The sequence below is a fragment of the Dermacentor andersoni genome, chromosome 5 (genome assembly GCF_023375885.2).
Source record: "Dermacentor andersoni chromosome 5, qqDerAnde1_hic_scaffold, whole genome shotgun sequence".
Classification (NCBI taxonomy): domain Eukaryota; kingdom Metazoa; phylum Arthropoda; class Arachnida; order Ixodida; family Ixodidae; genus Dermacentor; species Dermacentor andersoni.
Window position 1 is genome coordinate 92,083,307 of NC_092818.1, and position 10,625 is coordinate 92,093,931.

A 10,625-nucleotide genomic window follows, 5' to 3' on the forward strand; every position below is an offset into this window, starting at 1 on the left:
TCGGTTGCCGAGAATGATTGCTTCAGCGGGAACACGCGTGACCTACGACACAAGGACGGAGTCCATGAAGGTCGTCGCATGCGTAGTTGCACGCGGTGCGAGTACACGGTGATCTAGAACATGCGCGATGTGCTTTTCTTTTTTTGCACATTGTAGAATAATCAGAAAGCGCGATGAAAGGAGGTCAGAGAGGTGTCCTAGAAAAAATGGTGCCCCGTTAGTATGCCAGTTGAATATCCGTTGCTTCTAGACCACGCAGATAACATATAGTGCAATTTGACAAGTAAAACAATAAAATTGATGTAATTATTTTATGCATTTCTTTGTATAGTCCTATTACATGTCTGATTGTCTTGAGTACTCATCTTGCATATGTCTTTGTGAAATAAGGTCTACCATATTGACCAGGCTCGTGCTGTACCATCCGAGTGCTCACGCAATGCTTCTTTTGAGGACTCATGGTCGTTCTTGTAGCACATAGGCAGAAATATTTTTGCTGAAAGGCTCCGACATTTTAAAAACAGTAAATAATAAAGAAGTCGCAGGCAACGACGTGCACCGCTAGACAACAGGCTACAAAGCATGCTTCTTCTGCAAAAAAAAAGAAAATATGTGTAACAATATCGGTAACGTTGATAAGATTTCAAAAGTACCCTCTTATCTTTTTAGAGGTACCGAAAGGGGGAAGGGGGGTGGAGTGCACAAGTAAATAACAATTATGGAGGAAGTGTTTCCTTTACTGCAATTGGAGTAATGGAATGGGCCAGCCCAGCAACTCCCGGAGTGGGAATGAATGGCCCAACTCTTAACATTCCGTGGAGTGTATAAATTGTGTGGCATTACGAAGGACCTCGACACTCCGGAATTGAACGGGAATGAAATGGGGGGCTCCACTCCGCAACTATGGCAAAAGCTCATCCGTGACTTCCTAGTATTCGCATTCCTCCCATACCCGAGGAACGCAAGCGTATTTCAGATCCGGTTATCATCTCACACGCGAAGTCCCTGAGCTTCTCTTTGAGTGTAGTTGTCGCCTCGATTGCCTAAGTTTCCGGTTCCTAAGTGTCGAGACAAAACCAGTCAGGCGCACTCATTCGCGAGGCAGCTGATAGGTAAACGGGCTTGTTAACCATGTGGAGGGCTTTACTTTTTGGAAGGTGCATTCTTTCACTGTGGCTGATTTCGGCATGCAGAAGCAAAGTTGCATCACCTACCCAGACGATGAGTAATGCCTTCAGAGTTCAGAGTACAACACTGAGCGCTTTAAAGGCCGACTGCAACGAAATTTCGGGCCGTGTGAAAAGCCTAGTCTGAATTAGTGTAGATGTAGATGTGGAGCCTCCAAAATTTGAGCTTGAAATAGGAACGGAAGCGTCGCGGAAACCTTTTAAAGTAGCCTTTTTTTTTATACCGAAACTATAGAAAAAGAGACTAACGTTACCGCTCGCCAGAAGTGATGCATCACGTAGAACACTCGGCTCTTTGGCATGGCCTCCGAGATAAGGCGGCGCCCGCCGCACGCTGAAAACTCTCGGAGGCGGCGTGCTGGCACTTAGGACAAATGGCAATCACCAGGTGCACGCGTCGTCTGGTTAGGTGGTGTTTACCGGCTGCTAATACGAAAATTACGCAGTTACCCACCGTGCGGATTTGCCAAGAGTATGCTGCAGTGGTACATACTAGTCTTTTATAACAAATTTATCCGAAGTGAAATTTCATTGCAGTTGGCCTTTAATCATTATATGCGGTGCAACTTACAGATTACTAATTTATTTTCTTGTTGCATATATAATTAATACATAATTAATTACTTGCTTTAAAATCTGATACTTGCTACTTCGAAGTCTGCAAATTTCGGCAATTTAGATCAATTTTTAGAATTATTTCAGGATAGATGTGGAAATATTGGTACCAGGAGTCACTGAAACTCAACTTTTTCTCTTAATTAAGTGTAAAAGCTTCGTTTTAAACCTTTGGGCCTTTTTACCCAAAGGGAGCGTTACCGTGTTTAGCATGTCCTTGAATAAAAAAAGTGACAGTCACTTTAGCATACGCTAAAGAGGGTGAAGGCGAAAGCCTGCGTGCTCAAGAGACATCCATTAGATTACTTGGCATTCTCATCAGAATGCGTTGTTACTTCTTATTACTTATTGTCTCCCACTAGAGGTCGTGGGTTCGAGTGACCTAATTAAAGCTACCTTAATTAAATGTGCCTTATTCAGCTAGGCCCTAAATAATACCAAATGTCATGGGTTCGAGTGCCTTAGTTAGCTATGAACAATATTAATTACCTGCGTCTTTATTTTGGCATGATTAGCGGCATCGATGCAGCATTGATGTGGAATAATATGACGAACGCGCGAGCTCTCCAATTTTTGTACCTCACAACGCGACCTCGAAACATAGAGATCTAAGGCTTTCGCCTCAACATCTGACCAAAACTTTAACGAAAAAATACTTTCTACTTATGGATTATTCGACTAGTCGTTTCAGAGCGTTGCCGGAGTGCTTCGGTCATCGTGTACAACGACAAGAATGCTGTATTAAGCACATAGATGATTTTGGTAGCGTTTTTATGGATTTGTGCACACTATAAAACCACGCCTTCTGTTCGATAAGACTTTGCTACATTGTTAAGTTATTTGTGAAGCTAGGCAAGAGTACTCGGAAACGACCAGTCGGATGTGCCATCAATCTTCGAAACAGCGCAGTGGAACGTAAACAAAGGCAACGTGAGACTGCGCTGATACATTTTTTTATACATACACGATTATCGACCGATACACTTGATAGAAGAGAGCAACATATGAAGGACGGATTTGAACTTGTCGCCGATAACCACATATACGAAACAACAACATAGGAAGCAAAACCACTGCATAGCCCTCAAGATTACGACATACCTAGAAATGATATTGTCACGTTATAGTTAAAGCGGATGATCAGACAGTAGCAAAAAACTGCGAGTCACAAAGCTGACTCTTTAGGACAAGTGACGCTGAAAGCAGAATGATAATGGTATGAGCAGTCGGCGATCGTCGAAATGATCTACGCTTCAAGCGCGTTGGGCATTTGTACATAACTTGGTACAGGTTCCAGTCTAATCGCATGGTTTTCACATCTCTCGATGTCACGTCCTGACTCGCTGTTTCGAAGATGAAGCCACAGCGATTCGAGCAACCTTCGAATTATACCCTATGTACTGAACTGCCAGCATTTATTTCTCGGATACTTGGCACTTACAACCCATGGGTATCGGTTCTCTGGAGCGCGAAGACCGTTTATGATGCGGGGTATAAACTGGGTCTGCCCGCATGCTGTCGAGTGTGGAAGAGGGGGAGAGAAAAGGAGGAAAAACAGCGTCAGTACAAGCGGCGACTTAGAACTAAGAAAATAAAGAAAGCGAGGAACATGTATCACTTACGGTGTTTTGTCCACAGAGCGTCACTTCCCGTAGTCGTATTGGCCTGCAAGAATATAAAGCGGCAGTTTCTCAGTGAAAGCGGAATAGTGACGGTGATAACCAGCGCATTATCTCTTGCAGCAAGAAATTTGCACGGCTCACGCAGTATCAGATGCCGAAAACATTTTCAGTGGTGAGTGAACAATCTCCTTTATGGAACCAGAGAGTTACTTTCATTTTGCAATGGATACTTTTCCGTGCGACCAAAAACTTCTGGTGCGAGAGGATTTTCGTGCACGGATAATGATCAAGGCTCAGATGAACTATAAGGTAGCAGAGCAGGTCTAACTTTACTTAAGTAAGGGGAGAGAGGGAGGAAAGGGGTGGAGGAGGCTTGCCCGGCCCGGCTTCTTCAATGTTTGCGTGTTTCGTTGGTACCGTCCACCGACCCCTTCTTTGTGTATTTTATCTTGAACACTAGCGTAATTTACAAATTTTACTGTCTCTTCTCTACTTATTGTTTACTTTCGAAGCAGCGCTCGTGGTGATAGCGCTATAACCAAGCGGGTCGGACTTAATTCATTAACGTTTCGCACCGCAGGAGACCATATAAAACATGTGCTGCCACAGCGTATACCCGCGATGTTAAGAAAAACGGCAAACGCTGTCAAAGTATTTTTCGAGCTTGAGAAGCGACCTTTGTCCGAAAGGGTTTAACTTGATACCTTGGCGCATTATTCGAGGTGGTCGGCTAATTATCACGGCAATCGCAAGGTTTCTGCCCGACAGCGGACTGTGCTCGAAACATCAAGAACCCTCGATCTAAGTGCGCATTCAATACGTCATTTCGCTTCCCCACCGTCACCCATTTTCTCAATTTATTTATTTGGTCTCATACGTCTGTTTTTCTTGGCTGAGTAGCTGGCCGGATTTCTATATTAATCAGGATACCCTCCCAAGAATGCGTCAAGGCAGTCTATGCAAACTGTACAGGAACTTTTCTGTGAACTCTATGAAATATAGATTGTCATCAACAGACATTTTACAGTTTTTGTCGTCTATCCTACATGCTTTCTGAATACAAACGTTAAGAAGTATACAAATCGCAAAGGACGAAAGGTAATATATTTGAAACCTACTTTTTTTTTCTATGGCAGCACGTGGAATTTACGCAACCATAAAAGCCGCTAGGCCTACGAAAACAAAGTGGTCACCAAATTGTCTATAAAAGACAACGCACCGTCTGTCTTAACTATTCCCGTGTTGAAGAGAAGCATCTATGCTTACCCCTCCGTGATTTGGCGTGTCGTCGTCAACATGGTCGCCGTCTGCCTCGCCAAGTAGTTGTCGCTACTCTATACTCGCGAATAACTTTCTGTGGCAATGAATGGAAAGCTACAGGGGCAAAGTGGCACAAGCGAGAGCCCGTCTGGAAAAGGTACCCCATTCTCATCCGCGTGAGTGAAATATCCTATTTATCAAGAGATATAGATAAGAGAAAGTACACCACCGAGTGTTCTCAGTTGACTTAATTTGCGGCCTTTACCTTCCGCGTCTGGACAAACGCGAAACCGGCGCAGGTGAAAGCTGCCAGAATATTTGGCGTTGTAACACATGCGCTGAAGCCCTGCACCCGTAGCTTTCCTTCCGTTACCACAGACAGCTGTCCGTGAGTACACGACTCGGAACCGTACGCGTCGGTGCATGCGGCTGACAGTGTTTCTGGCGCTGTGCCAAGCTTGTTATCTTGGCACAGTCCCAGAACAGCTATCGGCTGTTAACTTTAGCGCGGCCGGGGTCCACGTCACACAATATCTCACAAAATGATAGTATCCCCTAAAGTGATCGCTCGAGAATATCGCTCCTGAATAAAACTTTGCAAGGTAGACCACAGCGGCTGATGGCCGTTAAGGCCGGTCCACACGACGGACCAAGTCCGCGGGCCGCTCGGTCACGTGACGCGACGTAACGGCCCGGCGCAGTCCGGTCCGGCGCACAGCACATCCACACGGCGGACCGCCATAGCGGACGGTAGAGCAGACCAACCAGCTACACTCTCGGCCAGAGTGTTATCATTGTTATCATTCCGGCTCGAGTCCCACAAAGCCGGGAACTGCTCAACGAGGTATACAAAATGAAAAAACCTCCTCGTCACTCCAAGCGGATACGGTGTTTAACAAATATATCTGCTGCACGCACGTGTAGGCGGAACGGCGGACATGAAACGACTGGCTTGACTGGCTTTTGCTGAGCCGAAAACTAGGTTGGATTTGGCTGAAGACACTCTGTTGCCGGACAACATTCGTTGGATAAGCCAAAATCGCTGCGGTTTGCATGCGGTCCGCCGCCAAAACGGAAGCGGGAAAAGCCTCGGCGATTTGTTGGACCGCGAGGGCCGCGGTCTTGCGCGGGCCAACGGCGGTACGCACGAACTGGTGACGTCCTATCACGTGATGCGCGGACCGCGGTCCAAAAGAGCAATTCGGTCCGTCGTGTGGATCGGCCTTTACGGACAGGTTCTGTATCGTCTTGCAGGCTCAACAAAACTTCACCTGCACCGACTCTCACAGTGCGTGTGTCTGCGTTATTTTTTTAAGGGGGGCGTGTCAAATTTTCTAGTGAAGGTTTTGAGGGAAACCAGTTTGACCAGGTGGACCCATCATTAGCAACTATAAATCTTTTCAGTGGCCAAGCAACGACAAGATCGATGTTTCGGTGTCCATTTAGGCACCTTGCAACGGCCGGAGGGCGCTACGATTCTCTTATCGCACCAGCATCGCCCACACCGGATGCTGGGGATGCGAAGAGAAATTACACGACATTCCAAGTGACAGCGCTTCGTGCTTCTTCGCTCGTCTAAGTGTCAGACACCGACAGCTTTGTCAAGCTGGAGTTCAGCAGTGGCTAAGCCTACATGAAGCCGACACGAGCTGGCCGAGTCAGAAATCGGGCTGACCAAACTTTACATAAACTCGCCTATGACGAGTCTGGACAACGACCGCACACAGCGTCACCCGAGGTATCAACGCGTTCGAATTGGGCTTCCGGTTCACGCCGCCGTCTGCAACAGCTACATTTCATGGCTCTTATCGCTACCATGAGGCTGCGCCGCGCAGTGCTTCTCTTTGCCTCGTCCTGATACTATTCCCGCTGCCGGCGTACAAATGACGACGTCACAATGGTCCCGCGCGAGCCTCGGCACTGGCGGGCCCGACATGTCCGCGTTTACATGCACGCTGAAAACGGATCGGGCTGTTGTAAGATTTGGGGTCGGGCATGAAATAAGTGGTAGCTGGCCCATGCCGTCATCCGACTCATCCACGCTAAGGACGTTGTTGAAGGGAGGGGCTTGTTCACATCGAGAACGAGGAATATGGGATTTATTTACAAAATCTACATGAAGGGTGGAGAACGTTACATTTCATCAGTCTAGCATGACTGAAAAAGAAAGTACACCAAAGAGCCGCAGACTCTTGTCTCTTGACGAGTGATTGGGAGCTGTCGCAAGAGCGAACGTGCGATAAGCTGTGTGTTCTAAAGCACTGCTGTCAGTTGCAGAAATGTACAGCGCAAGGTGCCTATGTGTGGAACCAGCGCACAGGAAGCGCTGCGGCAGTTTGAGTGCGTAACTGAAACACGATGACACCATCCGATAGGGAGGTCACGAAAATGGCAAAACATTTTCAATTTCAATAGACGCGCGCCTGCGACAAGCGTTTGGTTTTTAAAGCTCTGTGTGTCCAGCCAAGCCCTGGCCATACCCAAGCGCGTTGAGAAGCACACGCACAGATACGCTCGCCCAGCACGCCAGTTCCCAGTCTGGTCAAGAGCTGGACGTGACCCATGGACACACGTATGCCTCAAGATGAGCGGTGAAGTTGCTGACGTGGAAATCGCAGCATGTGCTACTGAAAACTATTTTCACCACACGCTATACGCTGTGTGTTATACAGCGCTGCTGTCCACCAGCGCTTATCCACAGTAAAGAAAAGTAACAGCTCAGTTGAATTCTGAGGTTTTACGTGTGAAAACCACGATATGAGTGTGTGGCATTGCCCGACTCCTCATTAATTTTGACCACCTGGTGTTCTTTAATGCACACCGAAATCCAATTACACGAGCGTTTTCTTTTGTTTTTCTTCTTTTTTTTCATTTCGCACCCATCAGATCACCGCTCGGGTCACCCTTGAAAATGACACGAAGCAATTTTGCATAGGCGGGGGGAAGACTACCATACATTTTCTTTAAAAAATGTTGTCAGTGACATGAATGATGATCGATTCCAGATTAAGCTCTCTCTTAGTGTTACGTTTCTTCGCGCTGATAGCGTGAGCATTAGAAACGTCTGCCAGAATCTTTGACCCGAATATTCAAGCAGCTAGGCGCTTCCACTGTCGGCAAACAAAAAATGTTGCGGGGTGTGGAAAAGAGGTCTAGATAGAAAGTACATCTACAATGACTCACCGAACTCGCGGCACACACTGAAACGAACCAAAGGACTCGAAAGGCGCCGTGGCGTCGCCCCGATTGTTTGCGCAGGGGGACTTGGTAAGCAAATTTCGATGCCTCGTTTCGCATCCTACGAGTGCTAGGACGATTTCTACGTCACATGTGTGATGCGGACTCGGGTGTGTGGGTCAGTCCTTCGTATCTAAGCGCAGAGGCGCCATGCGAGTATCCATCGGAAGCAATAGAACGAACGATACGTGCGGCACTAGGCAACCCACGATCATCACTCCTTCTTTTCATTTTTTTCGTTATAAAGAAAAGCAGCTGTTTCGTGCAGCGAAGCTAAGACCATCTGCTTAGAAGACGGTATGCGCCCCTTTTGCTGCAGACATAAAATTTGCACGTTATCCATCCATCCATCCCACGCAAAACATATGCTGGCTTGTTTGACTAAACACCCTTAATGCGAGTAAAAGGAGCTATTATACAGCTGACGGAGCGGGGCATGAATGTGCGTGACCTTGAAACGTGGCTTGTTTCTTTTGCTGTAGGGAAAGAAGCAGTCCCTTTGAAGAACTTCATGCTTGACTTCAAAAGGCTGAACATGTGTCTGCAGATAATAGAGCGAATGGAGAAATCCGGTTAACTACAGGAAATAAGACGTTCGTTCTTCATTACCCACCGCGGTGGCTTAGCCGCCGTAGTATTGCGCTGCTAAGCATGAGGTCGCGTGATCACATCCTGGCCGTGGTGTTCGCACTTCTATGGAGGCGAAGTGCAAAAAGAAAAAAAAAACGCACGTGTGCTTTGCACTGGGGGCACGCATCCGGCGCACTGGGCCCGTGCATAGGCACGCCGTGGTGCCCGTCTCCTAATTTTTCAGCTCCTATGGTTCCTCAGCGCGAACGAAAGCGCGGTATACGCGAGCCATCGTGCATTACGTCCCTATCCGAATGTGACCACCACGGTGAGGAATCGAACCCGCGACCTCCTGTTTAGCATGCAGAACGTCAGAGCCACTGAGTCACGGCAGCGAATGTAATGCAACAAAAGTGGTAAACGAAGGTTTTAGAAGATTTGAATTTTTGAGAATCGATTGAAAAATGAAGCTATACTTAGCCGGTGTGAGCAAGGAGGGCTCTCTATGATATACGCGCAAGTATAAGCCCGAAAAGTACCCGTAGACGCCATGAAAGTTGGGGGAGCTTGTATGACCTGCTTTGGGGAGCACAGCGCTTGGGTGACGCGGACAAGGTGACTCTTAGGTGACGTGTCGTCTAGGCTTTATGATTACAATAAGTGTATCATAAACAAGCTAGCCTAAAAAGGCTGTGCTCCTGTATTACGTAATAGTTGTCGAAACAGAGCGAAAACAAAGAAAGGCTTAAACGAAGAATAGGACGGACGAGCAAACGCGTCAATTCTACGGAATGTTTGGAGCATCGTCGTTGTATATCATTATTTGATATATACGAACAATGTGAGTCAGCACCCTTTTCTCTTGTCCGATTATTCTGAGGTGCTCATCTATCTCATAGCTTTCTTTTTTTCTAGGAATGCAATGAAAAGCTCCAGTTTGCAATACACCGGAATGTTTTCGATGCAAAACCAGCGTCCAATCTTTAAAAAACTTATACGATAAAGGGCATAAGCGGCGACGGTGCTTTATGGAAAAAGTGTAAACAGCATAGTGGCTTCACTTCACGAGAATTTTTCCAATGTAAATACAAGAATTCACGGAGCTACGTCGTTTGTCCCTCTACAGTGGAATCGGCGAGGTTTCACAGGATTTCGCTTTTAGGAACCCCTCCGCGATCACAGCTAGATGTGCTTGAATATCCGCTGCAGGTTAGTATCGGGAAAGCCTACGAAGAAATCAGCGACTCTTACTGATATTCAGAAAAATAATCACAAAACGCAGCGAGCGTCAATATACGAAAGCTTAATGACGAAATCCTGTACATAGCTCCCTTTTAGAGTTTCAAACAAAACTTCAAGCAGCCTGCAAACAAACAGGCCCGCTGAAGCCTATATATATATATATGAGAAACTTGTCAAACATAGATGCATGATACAAAATGTACCAAGTATTGTCCGTAAAAACACGCGTAAGTAGTCGCATTCTAGGCGCATCTGCTGCGATGCAGTGTTACTATCACTCAGCCATACCCAGACAACTATACAGTTCGATATTTTCATAATGGTAACAGCGCGATCAAAACGACGACGGAGTGAAAGGTCATAGGACGAGCGCTGACTCACAACTAAGTTTACTGAAACACACGTCAGGAATATAAGCGACACGGGCGATCACATGGCCAATCGAGGAACGCACAACCATGTCACGTGGATACAGGGCATCTGTTATCGTATCGAGCTATCTAGGTAAATTAAGACCTGCAGAGAAAGCGCGATCGAAGGCCGGCTAATGCACCACGCGCCCTTTCGGTCAATGTGACCTGCTTTGCTCATGTGTCTGCCCATTGCCGGCAATGTAAGTGTAAGCCTCTGCTGAAAGAGCGAACAATTTTGTTTAAGCATACTGATGCATCCACCAGATTAGTCGTGGAAGCAGCCCACATTGAGCGAAAGGGCAGGTGGTGCATTAGCCAGCCTTCGATCGCGCTTTCCCAGAAGGAATTAATTTACCTAGATAGCTCGATACGATAACAGATGCCCTGTAACCACGTGACCTGGTTGTGCGTTCCTCGGTTGACCATGTGATCGCCCGTGTCGCTTGTGTTCCTGATGTGTGTTTCAGTAAACAACTTAG

General features: G+C 46.8%; 1 protein-coding gene across 1 annotated transcript in view; it reads right to left on the reverse strand.

The window, feature by feature from the left end:
- LOC126532009 (serine protease 33-like) overlaps positions 1–8,290 on the reverse strand; it is a 29,004-nt gene extending 20,714 nt beyond the window's left edge. The window contains exons 1-3 of the mRNA XM_055070836.2: positions 7,868–8,290; positions 3,425–3,467; positions 3,244–3,317 (exon numbers count right to left, since the gene is read on the reverse strand). Of these exons, the coding sequence (XP_054926811.2) occupies positions 3,244–3,317; positions 3,425–3,467; positions 7,868–7,981 (231 nt within the window). The 5' untranslated portion in view covers positions 7,982–8,290. The remainder of the gene's footprint in view (positions 1–3,243; positions 3,318–3,424; positions 3,468–7,867) is intronic.
- Positions 8,291–10,625: the final 2,335 nt, after the last annotated feature.